At 47.7% G+C, this 19,677-nt stretch overlaps 2 protein-coding genes across 2 annotated transcripts; one reads left to right on the forward strand and one right to left on the reverse strand.

Moving 5' to 3' along the window:
* Positions 1-11,724: 11,724 nt before the first annotated feature.
* On the reverse strand, positions 11,725-18,810 carry LOC125972893 (calpain-5). The gene is made up of 14 exons (XM_049726924.2): positions 18,613-18,810; positions 17,715-17,877; positions 17,118-17,249; positions 15,113-15,321; positions 14,851-15,043; positions 14,557-14,750; positions 14,407-14,484; positions 14,146-14,341; positions 13,903-14,025; positions 13,749-13,822; positions 13,536-13,658; positions 13,274-13,377; positions 13,061-13,197; positions 11,725-12,990 (listed from the first exon to the last, which is right to left on the reverse strand). Exons 2-14 carry the CDS (start codon positions 17,868-17,870, stop codon positions 12,817-12,819), a joined length of 1,893 nt encoding a protein of 630 aa, XP_049582881.1. The 5' UTR covers positions 17,871-17,877; positions 18,613-18,810; the 3' UTR covers positions 11,725-12,816.
* ompa (olfactory marker protein a) lies at positions 15,866-16,986 on the forward strand. The gene is made up of 2 exons (XM_049726925.2): positions 15,866-16,033; positions 16,459-16,986. The coding sequence occupies exons 1-2, from the start codon at positions 15,965-15,967 to the stop codon at positions 16,888-16,890; spliced, it is 501 nt and encodes a 166-aa protein (XP_049582882.1). The 5' UTR covers positions 15,866-15,964; the 3' UTR covers positions 16,891-16,986.
* Positions 18,811-19,677: the final 867 nt, after the last annotated feature.

A 19,677-nucleotide genomic window follows, 5' to 3' on the forward strand; every position in this document is an offset into this window, starting at 1 on the left:
CAAAATAACATATTCTAACCGGAGATTGCATTGACCTAATTTTCACATGGTCCTTGTTTACATTTTGCATTTGACAGACAGCTGTCAAGTGCCACGTTAGGGCTCTTCTTATTTATTATGAGTTTTCTTTTGTAAGTTTAACTTTGGGTACTTCAAAAGTGTCATTTTAAATTGTACTTTGCTAGGTGTTCGTGTACGCAACGTGTTGTGATGACATCTGCTGTGGAGTCTTCACTGATCTAGTTGCTTGTGAGCTGCTCCATAAAACCATACATGTTCCACTGCCTGAGAGCAAGGCTTCCATAGGGTAGTGGTTATTGCTCTGGGCTTTCACCCCAGCGACCTAGGTTCGAATCTCAGTGGGACCACAAACATTTTTCACTGATCTAGTCGCTTGTGAGCTGCTCCATAAAACCATACATGTTCCACGTCCTGAGAGCAAGGCTTCCATAGGGTAGTGGTTAGTGCTCTGGGATTTCACCCCAGCGACCCGGGTTCGAATCTCAGTGGGATCAAAACATTTTTCACTGTAGTCGCTTGTGAGCTGCTCCATAAAACCATACATGTTCCATTTACTGAGAGCAAGGCTTCCATAGGGTAGTGGTTAGTGCTCTGGGCTTTCACCCCAGCAACCCGGGTTCGAATCTCAGTGCGACCAAAACATTTTTCACTGATCTAGTCGCTTGTGAGCTGCTCCATAAAACCATACATGTTCCATTTATTGAGAGCAACGCTTCCATAGGGTAGTGTTTAGTGCTCTGGGCTTTCACCCCAGCGACCTAGGTTCGAATCTCAGTGGGACCACAAAACTTTTTCACTGATCTAGTCGCTTGTGAGCTGCTCCATAAAACCATACATGTTCCATGGCCTGAGAGCAAGGCTTCCATAGGGTAGTGGTTAGTGCTCTGGGATTTCACCCCAGCGACCCGGGTTCGAATCTCAGTGCGACCAAAAAATTTTTCACTGATGTAGTCGCTTGTGAGCTGCTCCATAAAACCATACATGTTCCATTTACTGAGAGCAAGGCTTCCATAGGGTAGTGGTTAGTGCTCTGGGCTTTCACCCCAGCGACCTGGGTTCGAATCTCAGTGGGACCCAAAAATTTTTCACTGATCTAGTCTTCTTGTGAGCTGCTCCATAAAACCATACATGTTCCATGGCCTGAGAGCAAGGCTCAGGGCTTTCACCCCAGCGACCCGGGTTCGAATCTCAGTGGGAGCTAGGGTTAGGGTTAGAGCTAGGGTTAGAGCTTGGGTTAGGGTTAGAGCTAGGGATAGAGGTTGGGTTAGAGCTTGGGTTAGGGTTAGAGCTTGGGTTAGGGTTAGAGCTTGGGTTAGGGTTAGAGCTTGGGTTAGGGTTAGAGCTAGGGTTAGGGTTAGAGCTAGGGTTAGGGTTGGGGTTAGAGCTAGGGTTAGGGCTAGGGTTAGAGCTAGGGTTAGGGTAGGATTAGAGCTAGGGTTAGAGGTAGGGTTAGAGCTAGGGTTAGAGCTTGGGTTAGGGTTAGAGCTAGGGTTAGGGTTAGAGCTAGGGTTAGGGTTGGGGTTAGAGCTAGGGTTAGAGCTTGGGTTAGGGTTAGAGCTAGGGTTAGGGCTAGGGTTAGACCTAGGGTTAGAGCTAGGGTTAGGGTTATAGGTAGTGTTAGAGCTAGGGTTAGGGTAGGGTTAGGGTTAGAGCTTGGGTTAGGGTTAGAGATAGGGTTAGGGTTGGGGTTAGAGCTAGGGTTAGGGCTAGGGTTAGAGGTAGGGTTAGAGCTAGGGTTAGAGTTAGTGCGAGGGTTAGGGTTAGAGCTAGGGCTAGATCTAGGGTTAGAGCTAGGGTTAGGGTTAGAGCTTGGGTTAGGGTTAGAGCTTGGGTTAGGGTTAGAGCTAGGGTTAGAGCTAGGGTTAGAGCTTGGGTTAGAGCTAGGGTTAGGGTTAGAGCTAGGGTTAGGGTTGGGGTTAGAGCTAGGGTTAGAGCTTGGGTTAGGGTTAGAGCTAGGGTTAGGGCTAGGGTTAGGGTTAGACCTAGGGTTAGGGATAGAGCTAGGGTTAGAGGTTGGGTTAGAGCTAGGGTTAGGGTTAGAGCTTGGGTTAGGGTTAGAGCTAGGGTTAGGGTTGGGGTTAGAGGTAGGGTTAGGGTTAGAGCTTGGGTTAGGGTTAGAGCTAGGGTTAGGGTTAGAGCTAGGGTTAGAGCTAGGGTTAGGGTTAGAGCTAGGGTTAGGGTTTGAGCTAGGGTTAGGGTTAGAGCTAGGGTTAGGGTTAGGGCTAGGGTTAGAGGTAGGGTTAGGGTTAGAGCTAGGGTTAGGGTTAGAGGTAGGGTTAGAGCTAGGGTTAGGGCTAGGGTTAGAGCTAGGGTTAGGGTTAGAGGTAGGGTTAGAGCTTGGGTTAGGGTTAGAGCTAGGGTTAGGGTTGGGGTTAGAGCTAGGGTTAGGGTTAGAGCTAGGGTTAGGGTTAGAGCTAGGGTTAGGGTAGGGTTAGGGTTAGAGCTTGGGTTAGGGTTAGAGCTAGGGTTAGAGCTAGGGTTAGAGCTTGGGTTAGGGTTAGAGCTAGGGTTAGGGTTAGACCTAGGGTTAGGGTTAGAGCTAGCGTTAGGGTTAGAGGTAGGGTTAGGGTTGGGGTTAGAGCTAGGGTTAGGGTTAGAGCTAGGGTTAGAGCTAGGGTTAGGGTTTGAGCTAGGGTTAGGGTTAGAGCTAGGGTTAGGGCTAGGGTTAGAGGTAGGGTTAGAGCTAGGGTTAGGGTTAGTGCGAGGGTTAGGGTTAGAGCTAGGGTTAGGGTTAGAGCTAGGGTTAGGGCTAGGGTTAGAGGTAGGGTTAGGGTTAGAGCTAGGGTTAGTGCGAGGGTTAGGGTTAGAGCTAGGGTTAGAGCTAGGGTTAGGGTTAGGGTTAGAGCTAGGGTTAGAGCTAGGTTAGGGTTAGGGTTAGGGTTAGAGCTTGGGTTAGGGTTAGAGCTAGGGTTAGGGTTAGAGCTAGGGTTAGGGTTGGGGTTAGAGCTAGGGTTAGAGCTTGGGTTAGGGTTAGAGCTAGGGTTAGGGCTAGGGTTAGACCTAGGGTTAGATCTAGCGTTAGGGTTAGAGGTAGGGTTAGGGTTGGGGTTAGAGCTAGGGTTAGGGTTAGAGCTTGGGTTAGGGTTAGAGCTAGGGTTAGGGTTAGAGCTAGGGTTAGGCTTAGAGCTAGGGTTAGAGCTAGGGTTAGGGTTAGAGCTAGGGTTAGGGTTTGAGCTAGGGTTAGAGCTAGGGTTAGGGCTAGGGTTAGAGGTAGGGTTAGGGTTAGAGCTAGGGTTAGAGTTAGTGCGAGGGTTAGGGTTAGAGCTAGGCTTAGGGTTAGGGCTAGGGTTAGAGTTTGGGTTAGGGTTAGAGCTAGGGTTAGGGTTAGAGCTAGGGTTAGGGTTGGGGTTAGAGCTTGGGTTAGGGTTAGAGCTAGGGTTAGGGTTAGGGTTAGGGTTAGAGCTAGCGTTAGGGTTAGAGGTAGGGTTAGAGCTAGGGTTAGGGTAGGGTTAGAGCTTGGGTTAGAGTTAGTGCGAGGGTTAGGGTTGGAGCTAGGGTTAGAGCTAGGCTTAGGGTTGGGGTTAGAGCTAGGGTTAGGGTTAGCGCTTGGGTTAGGGTTAGAGCTAGGGTTAGAGCTAGGGTTAGGGTTAGAGGTAGGGTTAGAGCTAGGGTTAGGGTAGGGTTAGAGCTTGGGTTAGAGTTAGTGCGAGGGTTAGGGTTAGAGCTAGGGTTAGAGCTAGGGTTAGAGCTAAGGTTAGGGTTAGAGCTTGGGTTAGGGTTAGAGCTAGGGTTAGAGGTAGGGTTAGAGCTAGGGTTAGAGCTTGGGTTAGGGTTAGAGCTAGGGTTAGGGTTAGAGCTAGGGTTAGGGTTGGGGTTAGAGCTAGAGTTAGAGCTTGGGTTAGGGTTAGAGCTAGGGTTAGGGCTAGGGTTAGACCTAGGGTTAGAGCTAGGGTTAGAGGTAGGGTTAGAGCTAGGGTTAGGGTAGGGTTAGGGTTAGAGCTTGGGTTAGGGTTAGAGCTAGGGTTAGGGTTAGGGTTAGAGCTAGGGTTAGGGTTAGAGCTAGGGTTAGAGCTAGGGTTAGGGTTAGAGCTAGGGTTAGGGTTTGAGCTAGGGTTAGGGTTAGAGCTAGGGTTAGGGCTAGGGTTAGAGGTAGGGTTAGGGTTAGAGCTAGGGTTAGAGTTAGTGCGAGGGTTAGGGTTAGAGCTAGGCTTAGGGTAGGGTTAGAGCTTGGGTTAGGGTTAGAGCTAGGGTTAGGGTTAGAGCTAGGGTTAGGGTTAGGGTTAGGGCTTGGGTTAGGGTTAGAGCTAGGGTTAGGGATAGGGTTAGGGTTAGCGCTTGGGTTAGGGTTAGAGCTAGGGTTAGGGCTGGGGTTAGAGCTAGGGTTAGGGTTAGAGTTTGGGTTAGGGTTAGAACTAGGGTTAGGGTTAGGGTTAGAGCTAGGGTTAGGGTTGGGGTTAGAGCTAGGGTTAGAGCTTGGGTTAGGGTTAGAGCTAGGGTTAGGGTTAGGGCTAAGGTTAGGGTAAGAGCTAGGGTTAGGGTAAGAGCTAGGGTTAGGGTTAGAGCTTGGGTTAGGGTTAGAGCTAGGGTTAGGGCTAGGGTTAGGGTTAGAGCTAGGGTTAGGGTTAGAGCTTGGGTTAGGGTTAGAGCTAAGGTTAGAGGTAGGGTTAGGGTTAGAGCTTGGGTTAGAGCTAGGGTTAGGGTTAGAGCTAGGGTTAGGGTTGGGGTTAGAGCTAGGGTTAGGGTTAGAGCTTGGGTTAGGGTTAGAGCTAGGGTTAGGGTTAGAGATAGGGTTAGAGCTTGGGTTAGGGTTAGAGTTAGGGTTAGGGTTGGGGTTAGAGCTTGGGTTAGGGTTAGAGCTAGGGTTAGAGCTAGGGTTAGGGTTGGGGTTAGAGCTAGGGTTAGGGTTAGAGCTAGGGTTAGGGTTAGGGTTAGAGCTAGGGTTAGGGTTAGGGTTAGAGCTAGGGTTAGGGTTAGGGTTAGAGCTAGGGTTAGGGCTAAGGTTAGAGGTAGGGTTAGGGTTAGAGCTCGGGTTAGGGTTAGAGCTAGGGTTAGGGTTAGAGCTAGGGTTAGGTTTAGAGCTAGGCTTAGGGTTAGGGTTAGAGTTAGAGCGAGGGTTAGGGTTAGGGTTAGGGTTAGAGCTAGGGTTAGGGTTAGAATTAGAGTGAGGGTTAGAGCTAGGGTTAGGGTTAGAGCTAGGCTTAGGGTTAGGTTTAGAGTTAGAGCTAGGGTTAGAGCTAGGGTTAGGGTTAGAGTTAGTGCGAGGGTTAGGGTTAGAGCTAGGGTTAGGGTTAGGGTTAGAAAATGAAACGCTTTATTTTTGAAAAAAATAAAAAAGAAACTACCATACATGGTAGTTTAAAAAAAAAAAAACTACCGTGTATGGTAGTTTTTTTTTTTTTTAAAAAAAAAGCTCTAACCCTAACCCTAGCTCTAACTCTAACCCTAAGCCTAGCTCTAACCCTAACCTTCGCACTAACTCTAACCCTAACCCTAGCTCTAACCCTCACTCTAATTCTAACCCTAACCCTAGCTCTAACCCTACCTCTAACCCTAACCCTCGCTCTAACTCTAACCCTAACCCTAACCCTAAGCCTAGCTCTAACCCTAACCCTAGCTCTAACCCTAGCTCTAACCCTAACCCGAGCTCTAACCCCAACCCTAACCCTAGCTCTAACCCTAACCCTAGCTGTAACCCAAGCTCTAACCCTAACCCTAGCTCTTACCCTAACCCTAACCCTAACCCTAACCCTACCTCTAACCCTAGCCCTAACCCTAGCTCTAACCCTAACCCTAACCCTAGCTCTAACCCTAACCCTAACCCTAACCCTCACTCTAACTCTAACCCTAACCCTAAGCCTAGCTCTAACCCTAACCCTAACCCTAACCCTAGCTCTAACCCTAACCCGAGCTCTAACCCTACCTCTAACCCTAGCCCTAACCCTAGCTCTAACCCTAGCTCTAACCCTAACCCTAACCCTAACCCTAGCTCTAACCCCCAACCCTAACCCTAGCTCTAACCCTAGCTCTAACCCTAACCCAAGCTCTAACCCTAGCTCTAACCCTAACCCTACCTCTAACCCTAGCCCTAACCCTAGCTCTAACCCTAACCCTAGCTCAAACCCTAACCCTAGCTCTAACCCTAACCCTAGCTCTAACCCTAGCTCAAACCCTAGCTCTAACCCTAACCCAAGCTCTAACCCTAGCTCTAACCCCAACCCTAACCCTAGCTCTAACCCTAACCCAAGCTCTAACCCTAACCCTACCCTAACCCTAGCTCTAACCCTACCTCTAACCCTAACCCTAGCTCTCACCCTAACCCTAGGTCTAACCCTAACCCTAGCCCTAACCCTAACCCTAGCTCTAACCCTAACCCAAGCTCTAACCCTAACGCTAGCTCTAACCCTACCTCTAACCCTAGCTCTAACCCTAACCCTAGCTCTAACCCTAACCCTAGCTCTTACCCTAACCCTAGCTCTAACCCTAACCCAAGCTCTAACCCTAACCCTAGCTCTAACCCTAGCTCTAACCCTAGCTCTAACCCTAACCCTAACCCTCGCACTAACTCTAACCCTAGCTCTAACCCTAACTCTATCTCTAACCCTATCTCTAACCCTACCTCTAACCCTAACCCTAACCCTAGCCCTAACCCTAGCTCTAACCCTAACCCAAGCTCTAGCCTTAGCTCTAACCCCAACCCTAACCCTAGCTCTAACCCTAACCCTAACCCAAGCTCTAACCCTAACCCTAGCTCTAACCCTAGCTCTAACCCTAGCTCTAACCCTACCTCTAACCCTAACCCAAGCTCTAACCCTAAGCCTAGCTCTTACCCTAACCCTAGCTCTTACCCTAACCCTAGCTCTAACCCTAACCCTAGCTCTTACCCTAACCCTAGCTCTAACCCTAAACCAAGCTCTAACCCTAGCTCTAACCCTAACCCAAGCTCTAACCCCAACCCTAACCCTAGCTCTAACCCTAACCCAAGCTCTAACCCTAGCTCTAACCCTAACCCTAGCTCTAACCCTAACCCAAGCTCTAACCCTAACCCTAGCTCTAACCCCAACCCTAACCCTAGCTCTAACCCTAACCCAAGCTCTAACCCCAACCCTAACCCTAGCTCTAACCCTAACCCAAGCTCTAACCCTAGCTCTAACCCTAGCTCTAACCCTAACCCAAGCTCTAACCCTAACCCTAGCTCTAACCCTAACCCAAGCTCTAACCCTAGCTCTAACCCTAACCCTAGCTCTAACCCTAACCCAAGCTCTAACCCTAACCCTAGCTCTAACCCCAACCCTAACCCTAGCTCTAACCCTAACCCAAGCTCTAACCCCAACCCTAACCCTAGCTCTAACCCTAACCCAAGCTCTAACCCTAGCTCTAACCCTAGCTCTAACCCTAACCCAAGCTCTAACCCTAACCCTAGCTCTAACCCCAACCCTAACCCTAGCTCTAACCCTAACCCTAGCTGTAACCCAAGCTCTAACCCTAACCCTACCTCTAACCCTAGCTCTAACCTTAACCCAAGCTCTAACCCTAACCCTAACCCTAACCCTAGCTCTAACCTTAACCCAAGCTCTAACCCTAGCTCTAACCCCAACCCTAACCCTAGCTCTAACCCTAGTTCTAACCCTAACCCAAGCTCTAACCCTAACCCTAGCTCTAACCCCAACCCTAACCCTAGCTCTAACCCTAACCCTAGCTCTAACCCTAACCCAAGCTCTAACCCTAACCCTACCTCTAACCCTAGCTCTAACCCTAACCCAAGCTCTAACCCTAACCCTAGCTCTAACCCTAACCCTAGCTCTAACCCTAACCCAAGCTCTAACCCTACCCTAAGCCTAGCTCTAACCCTAACCCTCGCACTAACTCTAACCCTAGCTCTAACCCTAACCCTACCTCTAACCCTAACTCTAACCCTAACCCTAGCTCAAACCCTAACCCTAGCTCTAACCCTAACCCTAGCTCTAACCCTAGCTCTAACCCTAACCCTAGCTCTAACCCTAACCCAAGCTCTAACCCTAACCCTAACCCTAGCTCTAACCCCAACCCTAACCCTAGCTCTAACCCTAACCCAAGCTCTAACCCCAACCCTAGCTCTAACCCTAACCCTAGCTCTAACCCTACCTCTAACCCTAACCCTAGCTCTAACCCTAACCCTAGGTCTAACCCTAACCCTAACCCTAACCCTAGCCCTAACCCTAGCTCTAACCCTAACCCAAGCTCTAACCCTAGCACTAACCCCAACCCTAACCCTAGCTCTAACCCTAGCTCTAACCCTAACCCAAGCTCTAGCCTTAGCTCTAACCCCAACCCTAACCCTAGCTCTAACCCTAACCCTAACCCAAGCTCTAACCCTAACCCTAGCTCTAACCCTAGCTCTAACCCTAGCTCTAACCCTACCTCTAACCCTAACCCAAGCTCTAACCCTAAGCCTAGCTCTTACCCTAACCCTAGCTCTTACCCTAACCCTAGCTCTAACCCTAACCCTAGCTCTTACCCTAACCCTAGCTCTAACCCTAAACCAAGCTCTAACCCTAGCTCTAACCCTAACCCAAGCTCTAACCCCAACCCTAACCCTAGCTCTAACCCTAACCCAAGCTCTAACCCTAGCTCTAACCCTAACCCTAGCTCTAACCCTAACCCAAGCTCTAACCCTAACCCTAGCTCTAACCCCAACCCTAACCCTAGCTCTAACCCTAACCCAAGCTCTAACCCCAACCCTAACCCTAGCTCTAACCCTAACCCAAGCTCTAACCCTAGCTCTAACCCTAGCTCTAACCCTAACCCAAGCTCTAACCCTAACCCTAGCTCTAACCCTAACCCAAGCTCTAACCCTAGCTCTAACCCTAACCCTAGCTCTAACCCTAACCCAAGCTCTAACCCTAACCCTAGCTCTAACCCCAACCCTAACCCTAGCTCTAACCCTAACCCAAGCTCTAACCCCAACCCTAACCCTAGCTCTAACCCTAACCCAAGCTCTAACCCTAGCTCTAACCCTAGCTCTAACCCTAACCCAAGCTCTAACCCTAACCCTAGCTCTAACCCCAACCCTAACCCTAGCTCTAACCCTAACCCTAGCTGTAACCCAAGCTCTAACCCTAACCCTACCTCTAACCCTAGCTCTAACCTTAACCCAAGCTCTAACCCTAACCCTAACCCTAACCCTAGCTCTAACCTTAACCCAAGCTCTAACCCTAGCTCTAACCCCAACCCTAACCCTAGCTCTAACCCTAGTTCTAACCCTAACCCAAGCTCTAACCCTAACCCTAGCTCTAACCCCAACCCTAACCCTAGCTCTAACCCTAACCCTAGCTCTAACCCTAACCCAAGCTCTAACCCTAACCCTACCTCTAACCCTAGCTCTAACCCTAACCCAAGCTCTAACCCTAACCCTAGCTCTAACCCTAACCCTAGCTCTAACCCTAACCCAAGCTCTAACCCTACCCTAAGCCTAGCTCTAACCCTAACCCTCGCACTAACTCTAACCCTAGCTCTAACCCTAACCCTACCTCTAACCCTAACTCTAACCCTAACCCTAGCTCAAACCCTAACCCTAGCTCTAACCCTAACCCTAGCTCTAACCCTAGCTCTAACCCTAACCCTAGCTCTAACCCTAACCCAAGCTCTAACCCTAACCCTAACCCTAGCTCTAACCCCAACCCTAACCCTAGCTCTAACCCTAACCCAAGCTCTAACCCCAACCCTAGCTCTAACCCTAACCCTAGCTCTAACCCTACCTCTAACCCTAACCCTAGCTCTAACCCTAACCCTAGGTCTAACCCTAACCCTAACCCTAGCCCTAACCCTAGCTCTAACCCTAACCCAAGCTCTAACCCTAGCACTAACCCCAACCCTAACCCTAGCTCTAACCCTAGCTCTAACCCTAACCCAAGCTCTAACCCTAGCTCTAACCCTACCTCTAACCCTAGCTCTAACCCTAACCCAAGCTCTAACCCTAACCCTAGCTCTAACCCTAACCCTCGCACTAACTCTAACCCTAGCTCTAACCCTAACTCTACCTCTAACCCTAGCCCTAACCCTAGCTCTAACCCTAGCTCAAACCCTAACCCTAGCTCTAACCCTAGCTCTAACCCTAACCCAAGCTCTAACCCTAACCCTAGCTCTAACCCTAGCTCTAACCCTAACCCAAGCTCTAACCCTAACCCTACCCTAACCCTAGCTCTAACCCTACCTCTAACCCTAACCCTAGCTCTAACCCTACCTCTAACCCTAGCTCTAACCCTAGCCCTAACCCTAACCCTAGCTCTAACCCTAACCCAAGCTCTAACCCTAGCTCTAACCCCAACCCTAACCCTAGCTCTAACCCTAACCCTACCTCTAACCCTAACCCAAGCTCTAAACCTAAGCCTAGCTCTTACCCTAACCCTAGCTCTTACCCTAACCCTAGCTCTAACCCTAACCATAGCTCTTACCCTAACCCTAGCTCTAACCCTAACCCAAGCTCTAACCCTAACCCTAGGGTTAGGTAGCTCTAACCCTACCTCTAACCCTAGCTCTAACCCTAACCCAAGCTCTAACCCTAACCCAAGCTCTAGCTCTAACCCTAACCCTAACCCAAGCTCTAGCTCTAACCCTAACCCAAGCTCTAACCCTAACCCTAGCTCCCACTGAGATTCGAACCCGGGTCGCTGGGGTGAAAGCCCAGAGCCTTGCTCTCAGGCCATGGAACATGTATGGTTTTATGGAGCAGCTCACAAGAAGACTAGATCAGTGAAAAATTTTTGGGTCCCACTGAGATTCGAACCGAGGTCGCTGGGGTGACAGGCCAGAGCACTAACCACTACCCTATGGAAGCCTTGCTCTCTGCGCATGGAACATGTATGGTTTTATGGAGCAGCTCACAAGCGACTAGATCAGTGAAAAATTTTACTGGTCCCACTGAGATTCGAACCTAGGTCGCTGGGATGACAGGCCAGAGCACTAACCACTACCCTATGGAAGCCTTGCTCTCAGCCCATGGAACATGTATGGTTTTATGGAGCAGCTCACAAGAAGACTAGATCAGTGAAAAAATTTTTGGTCACACTGAGATTCGAAACCAGGTCGTTGGGGTGAAAGCCCAGAGCACTAACCACTACCCTATGTAAGCCTTGCTCTCAGCCCTTGGAACATGTATGGTTTTATGGAGCAGCTCACAAGCGACTACAGTGAAAAAATTTTTGGTCCCACTGAGATTCGAACCCGTGTTGCTGGGGTGAAATCCCAGAGCACTAACCACCACCCTATGGAAGCCTTGCTCTCAGGCCATGGAACATGTATGGTTTTATGGAGCAGCTCACAAGCGACTAGATCAGTGAAGTCTCCACAGCAGATGTCATCACAACACGTTGTGTACACGTGTACATAGGTATACACGTTATTTAAAAACTACTATTAAAAAAAATAAATAAGAAAGTGATTTGGTGAACGATTCTTTTGAACAAATACTTTGAGTGAACCGATTCTAAAGATTCAGTTCACTTAAAACTGGAATACACATCGCTCGTACAAAACAGTGCAAGCTATTGTAGACTGCCGGTCGAAATAGCCCACTGGTTAGTAACTCGGGCTCTTGCTCGGTAAGAGCTTGGTTCGCTCCCAGGTGCGAGGAAATGCTTTTGTTGTGCAATTGACCCTTTATTTATTCTCTTTTATTTTTAACCTCGTGTAGTGTACCTACACATGTTGTCATATAAAGCAGTTAACCAAATGTCTGATTTTTATGTTTTAATTGGCGAAGATAAAAACAAGGAATAAGACGCCAGACAAGTTTTAACATAAACGTTTATTAAAAATAATGATATTAAAAGCAAATTTCAAACCAGCAATCTAATGTGAAATTGCATTAGATATATTGGATAACAATATTTAGGCGTATATAGGTATACACGTTATTTGAAAACGACTATAAGTGTTATACTACGATACAAGTGTTTACCAGCTCAGTGGCCTAAGAGGAGAGTGTCCGCCCTGAGATTGGGAGGTTGTGGGTTCAAACCCACAGCCGAGTCATACCAGTGACTATAACAATGGTACCCATTTCTTCCCTGCTTGGCACTCAGTGTAAGGGGTTGAAATGGGGCCCCCCCCTGCTGCTCACGATCATTGGGACTTTTGGCACTCAGTTCATCCTCACGTTCTGCAGGAGCCTGATCATTGAATCAGGTGTGTTTAACAAGGGAAACTTGGAAAACATGGAGGAGTGCGGCCCTCAAGGACTGGACTTGGACACCGCCTTAGATGCATAAACATTTTCATATTCCAAGTTTTCTCCAACTATAAGGTACACTTGAAAATGGCGGTGTATCTAATGCAGTGTCCGTGTGAGGGGTGAGGGCGGGTGTGGCACTTTTCACTTTCAGTTAAGCTTTAGCCATGATTTTTCCCTAATGAAGTGGCCTGTTATTAAGTACACCTGAAAATGGCGGTGTACCTAATGGAGTGTCTGTATCTTTTGGAAGCTGTACAACAGCGACACTGTGTTTCAAAGCAACAAAAATATAATCAAATTGAAATGAAATACTAATTGAATGACAAAATGAAAATGTCATAAATATTCAAAATGACAAAAAAAAAGTTTTAAACAATTGATTCAATAGAAAAATAGAATATTATATCAGAATAAAATACAAGTGGTGAAATAAGGAAAACAAAAAATAAATGAAAATAAAATAGGATGAAATAAAAAGTTATTTGGTTTTTTTTGTAGAAATGAAATAAATATGAAAAAGTAAACTTGGAACAAAACTTAATAAAATAACATGCATAATAATAAAAAAAAAAAGTTTAAAAAGTATTCAAATAATACCATCAAACTGGAAAGAAATGTAACAGAGGAGAAGCCTAAAGTGCGTCGTCTCAGAAGCTGGTGAGCACGGAGCTGGTCACCACGACGACGCTGAGGGTTCCGAGGTGCTCCAGCGGCTGGCCGCTTTTGTTCCGCAGTTGCATCCTCTGGCTGATGTCGCCCGCCTCGGTGGACAGCGTCAACTCGCCCAAGAACGAGTCCATCAACGTGTTCCGATTATAAACCTGCCCCCCCCCACCACAACATCAACACTTTGCATGAGCACTTTACGGTAGCACAAATATGAACACACACCTTGATGACAATCGAGCCGCCGCTTTTCTTCCGGTAGAAGATCGCCTTGGTGTCAAAATTGGGACTGCGAGTCTCGTCGTGGACGGCGGAGCGAATCGTGTCTCCTTCGCAGTGAACGGTCACGTACGTGTTGTTACCTGCACACGGATAATAATAATATTAATAAATAATAATTAAAAAAAATCAAGCGGTGAGGTGACACTGCAATCTCACCAGTCAGTGCGTTGCCTTCGATGACATGTACTTGCGAGACCAGCGATGGGTAACCACACAAACCCGTCCAACAGGTGCGAGGGGGCTGATCTTCACGCAACTCCCTGATGTTTTCAGAATTACGAATGACAAATCACAAACATGCTGGTATGATATTAAAAACAAAAAAATTAGTGTTGATCGTGTTTAGCTAGGAATTAATTATTTTTCATTTGGTTGTGTTTTTTTCCTTTTTTTAAAAAAATATTTTAGTCTTGGTTACCTGCAGCGCGACGGCACATCGGTGAAGATGCGCAACAGGAAGTTTCCCTCTAGGTTGGGCTCGAAGGTGGTCGGCAGGATGACATAGCGGCCCTCCTTGAGGTCAACGCGTAGGAACACAGACCTATGGAAAACATTTATTCATAATCTTTCATATCCATGTAAAAGCTGTTTTGTTGCTAATCAAGGCTCCACGTGGGCTTTGCCGACAAACCTGGCGTTGCTGTAGGTGCAGCCGGCCGCCTTCTGCTGGGGAGCGTGCATACGGTACTTTCGGTTCAACTCCACCTGAGCGCACACGATGCTGTAAAATGTCATCAACTGCCAACTTGACAATAAATCGACTTTGCCCAATTAGTATCTCTGACCTTGTAGATTTCAAAGCCGATGGCCAGGTTCTCTCCTCGTCCTTCCTTCAGCGAGGCCCTGCGGTCTCTCTGCTGCAGACATACGAGAGCCTCGTCCTCGCTCTTGGTCACGTCAAAGATGTACTACGACAAAAAACATGCAGGCAACAAAATCAACAATTGGAGTCTCAGTTCTTGACTTTTAGAGAATGAAAAGAGGGATGAGACCCTCCTCCAAGGCTAAAATGTTAAGGTGAGGAGCACCTGAGGGTTTTGGAGGAAGGTCTGCTTGTTGTTGGCGCAGCCGCCGGCCCGGTTCTTCAGCTCGTCGTCATGGCGACTCCAGGAGCCGCGCAACGTCACCTCCTCCCAGGTCTTGTGAAAGCTCAGGTAAGACGTGTTGATCATGCGGCACAGGATGAGGTCCGTGAAGTTGGAGATGAAGTCGCTGAACGTCATCCTGAGCGGGGACGAACCAGCATGTTAATAAGCGAGTCCACGGTATGACGTGGCACGGAAACTCACCAGAACTCTCCGTCATTTTGCACCACGACGCCGAGGTTCTCGCGTTCACGGCTACTGACCTTCTTCCACTCTTCTGAACTGTGAACGCAATCGCTTATGGTCACGTATTCATCTTCAATGGCCTTCAAAGTGTACATTTGGGTGTGTCACCTGTCGCTCCAGGGTCCGCTCCACTCGCTGCGCCCCCAAGGGTTCCTCAGGCGGATCATTTCCAGTTTATTGGACTTGAAAAAGGCCAGGAAGCCGTGACCGAGTCGCACGCGTCGCACGTCCGTCACGGCGTATGCGTGACCTTTGACCAGGCCGTTGGGCATGCGGGCCTCCATGTCGGATGAGCTGCTTGCCTAAGGGACATCGCAGTAAGCCATGTTAGCGCCACCTACTGGCAGCCAACAAGTCATGCATGAAATTTTTACCCAAAAATATGGAGTATGAGTGGCTCACCGCTACAGAGGCGCTGATGAGCCCTCCCCTCTCGTGGACTTTGAGCACCCGCCTGAAGAGCTCGGCTTGCGTCTCCACGTTGTCCTTGGCGTCGCTTTCACTCACGCATATGGACTGCGACACGCCGCCCGTGAAGTCCACCAGCGCGTCCGCCGTGTTGCCGCCGTTCAGCGCCTCGTAGCAGCCGCACGTCCTGAAATGACAACCAAGGACTGTCTAAAAACTTTTGTCCACAACAGGAAGCGGGTGTGAGTGTCCATACTTGGCATAGGCCTTCTCCACCAAAGCGCTCCAGAACTCGTTGGGGTCGTTGGAGCGACAGTAGACCAGATTACCGTTGAGTGTGGGCAGCCGGTCGTCGATCACCACGTCCACCCACTCGCCGAACCTCCAGAAGCGGAAGTGGAAGATGCCGGCGTACAACTCCGGGTGGCTCTCGTCCCACTCTTGGTCCTTCCAGTCGGGAATGACCTGGCACAGATTAAATTAGACATAGGTGTGGCCTCAGGACAAATAAAGAACGAATCACCGAAAAACAAGACGATGCCATGAACATGCGAGGCTTGCTGGTAAATTTCTCTGCATGGCCTTGAGTGACACGATCCCAAAACGGTGACACATGTTCACTGAAACGGACATGCGCACACACACTCTGATATAAATAAAGAAATAAGTGATCCATTGAGTAGAGACGGCCTCTGGGGGCGCCAGGAAACTCCCAGAGTTCCCACCTGTACGTCATCGGCGCCACCTGTTGCCTGACAACAATACACGCGCACACACGCTTGACTTCCTCCTTCTTTCTTGAACGCTGCAAATTAATCTTTTTTTTGTGCCAATATAGTTACATAACTTGACAAAAACATTGATGTTATGTCCTCTCTGCTAATGTGAGGGTCAATCAATAAATGTTGCCGACAGGCCTGTGTGTGTGTGTGTGTGTGTGTGATGGAAATAGCTGTGGAAATGCTAGGTGGGAGGGGCCAATGTGGAGAGAAACAAAAAGCAGAGAGTCCGTGAGAGATGTCTCATAACATCCGTCTATCCACCCGTCAAAACATCCACTCATAACTATTCATCCATCCATCCACAGAGGAGAGGACGGGTGCGGGACATGGAGGAAACGGGAGCGGCGTCCGATAGCGTGGTGCTGGAATTTAAAGAGGACACGGCGCTGACGGAGGTGAGAGCCTCGTTTTGTTTCAGGAAAACGAAATCATATACAAGCAATAATTAAGAAATCATGCTAAATGTGCATATCTTTTAAATTTTATAAATTTTAATTTTAAATAATGCCTTAATTTTGTCGTTTTGCTAAATATTTAAAAATCTTTTTGAATAATTTCCTGATTATATTAATAGTACCTTGTTGTAATCATATCTTCATTATTTTACTGATTGACCCTGCCAGAAATAGCAAAATCCAAATTGACACTCTCCAAAAAATGATTTATAATTGCCTAGAACTGCCATAAGATGGCGCCAAAGCACTACTTTTGTCCTTAGCTCATTTGACACAAAGATGAGAGTTGGCAGCAAAGCACCTGAGCATGCCACAAGACGTTGAAAGTGAATCTGGTGGTTAAAGACGTCGCTGTGATCCCACAGAAGATGCGTCTGCGCGTTTCGTCGCTTCAATGCTCGGGCCAAAAGCGTCAAGATGGCGAGCGACTGCTGCTGCCCCACGAGGCCGTCTACCGGCTAGACTTCCGGCGGCAGGAGCTGAGCTTCCGTCGCTGGAACGTATCTCTGGGCGGGCACGGGCGCGTCACCATCACGGGCATCTCGCAGCACTGGACGCCTGACCTCACCCATCTGATGACGCGCCAGCTCCTGGAGCCCGTCGGCACCTTCTGGCGCAACGCCGACGACCCCGACGGCTGCGGCCTCAAGTGGTTGGAGGCCGACATGCAGGAGTTCGGCGAGAGGATCGCCGAGCTGGCCAAGGTCCGCAAGGTCATGTACTTCCTGTTTGCGTTCAAAGACGGCGCCGAGGCGGCTAAGCTACGATGCTCGCTGGCTTTTTCCTCACAGGAATGAATCTCGCGTTCCAGGCAGTCCAATGGAAACAAACACTTGTCTTGTAGAATTGTTGGTTTGTGTATAGAAAGCTAGAAATAAATCTTTATCTATGCACGACTGTATTTTATTTGGATTAATAATGCCATTCTATCATCGCCGATTATCTTTTGCTCCCCCAACGGATTTGTTTTGCTCTTAGCAATCGTGTAGGTTAGCTTTACATGTAAACAAACAAGATGGCTGACCTTCTGCCAAAGACCATCTTGCGTCGCCAGGGTGGAGCAGGCTGCCACGAACCAACAGTTTCCCAGCTGGCCTTGGTGGAGGTCATGGGCACTCAGGCCGTCCACGAAGAGGTGCGGCTCTTGACATAACTCCTGCTCAAACAAAAGTCAGTATGAAGCCTACTGTTTAGTTAAGCTCGGACAAGGATGTCATTTTAGTAGGCGGCAGCAGGGCGGCGCCGCCATTCAATCTACACTAAGTAAACACACACATGCTTTGTAAATCCACTTCATCATCTATCAATCAAAGTTTGTGACGGAAACACAGGAGGATATTAATGTGGAAACAACACAGCAATGAAATAGCAAGAACACGTGAGAAAGGTCATAGGAATTAAACAAGGAAACATAGGAAAAGGAAACACAGCAAGGAACCGAGGAACAGAACAAGGTAACACCCTCTGATTATGTTTCGTGAACCACAGGGAGTCTCAATGCTGGCAGCCAAATGAGAGAACGTAGAAAAACCACAAACACACACACACACACACACATGGGCGCACACACTCACTCCCTCCCTGCTTCTAGTTTGTCCTTTGAAAAAAGTTAAAGTGGTACCTGCGGCCTCTTCCAGATGATGTTGCCGATGCGGTTGGCCTGGTAGAAGAGAGATTGGTCTGTGGCGGGGAACAGGGGGTCTTCAAACAGGCGGCCGTTTCGGCGACATTGATTTCGCAGGGAGGTGAATGATTGGCCCTCGTAAGCTACCACCATCCTGATGCTATATCATTAATTATGAAAAAATATTGTTTTGCATGAGTGGGATGAAGAAGTTTGTGAAGAAACCAAAACATGGAGATAGAAGGCGTGGCCACCACCCACTGTACAGATGTTCAAATATCATGTGTGACCTTTTTTGGGACCACATGACACTAAAATAGAATTTTTGCAAACCTTTTAACTTTTCTCGTGATTAGAAAAAAAAAAAAAAAGGAACTTTTTTTGCCTCTCAAGTGGTTTGGAGACATGTCAAACCAAACACAGGAAGATGGCAGCCGAAGGGAAGTTAAAAGAAAATCAATTTACAAAATAAACGGGAGTCAAAAGCAGTTTATTTTTCTCCTTTTTTTAACCGGGTAGAAAAAATAATTGAGATAAAAAATCTGAGCCTATATACATGTTTTTGTTTACTCTAATTTGTGGTGCCTTCGTGGACCTTCTGATAAAATGATTAAACAAAAGTAGGGGATGTCACGCCAAGTTCCCGCTTTTAGTTTGAAATCTCGTAGTGGAAGTAGTCTTATTTACGCGAACTAATCGATCAAAGTTTTTTTACGATTTGCTACATTCTTTTGTAATTTTTTTCCAGATGTAAACATCTATTATGTAACAACTTAATTCGTTTAACAGTGAAAATAAGTGAAAGTAAACTCACACACGACAAAGAAAAGACATTTAAATCAACCGTCCAGGTCTAAAAGAAAACTTTAAAAGTTAGCTAAAACTGGGCGCTTACCTCAAAAATGTGGCTGTGACGTCAGCTGTGTTTTTTCTCGTCTTCGCAACCAGGAAAACTTTTCGTCTTGTTTTTGGTGTGATGAAGACGATGAAGTTTGAGCGTTACTCTCACCCAAGAGACAACATCAGGGAGTCACCACTTGGTGGTGCGTACATGGACTAACTTGTCAAAATAAGGCGCGTGCAGACATTGGGGTCGCGCGGTGCATTATGGGTAATGGTGTTTCTAGCTACCAATAGGCGGAAAGCAACATTTGGACCATGTTTTTGATTTACCTCGTTTACCTGCTGGTTGGTAGAAGCATCTGTGGCTAAAGCCAAACTCTGGCAAGGAGTTTACTTTCTGGGGTTGGATTTGACAACTCTGACATTCACAGATATTAATCTTTAACATCTTCATCTTTATGTGTCATGTGAGAAAGTTGCACTTTACACTCGCATATTTCTAGCTGGAGACAAACTCACACACCTGTCAAGACCAGGGAAAAACAAACAATACTTTTATTGAACTTATATTTTTCATTACTAGAATATTTTGTATTCATGTAAGTATTCTTTTTTTATGTGATCTTTATTGCTGGGCACTCTAATTTCATTCACATGACTGAATCAATACAAATGATTTGGGACGATTTGGGTCAATGATTTGACAAGTGGGAAAAGCAAAATAATCTTTCTGCTTGTCTTTTTTTTTTGTTGCTGCTCATGTTATAAACTGCGCCGACTTGCAGCTTTGGAATGTTGGCCCGCTGCTTCATGGTCATAACATTCCTGGCTGTGTCGATCTATCCCGGGATATCAGGACGCCCCAACGTCCTGATGGTAGCGCCCACCATCAGGGTAGACGGTCACCCACAGGCGGTGTTGACTATCAAGTGTGGCGATGGCCACAAGGCAGGTTGGTGACCTACCAAGTCAACACCTATTTTTGTATTCCACACACTTGGGTCAAAAACAAACCCAATTATGGGTCAAAAGGTGACCAACCAGCACTTAGTTCAATTTAACTCAACTTTTTATTATTCTTTGGCCAGCAGGTGTGGTGGTGTACTGGCACACCCCC

This window comes from Syngnathus scovelli, chromosome 7, assembly GCF_024217435.2.
Source record: "Syngnathus scovelli strain Florida chromosome 7, RoL_Ssco_1.2, whole genome shotgun sequence".
Taxonomy (NCBI): Eukaryota; Metazoa; Chordata; class Actinopteri; order Syngnathiformes; family Syngnathidae; genus Syngnathus; species Syngnathus scovelli.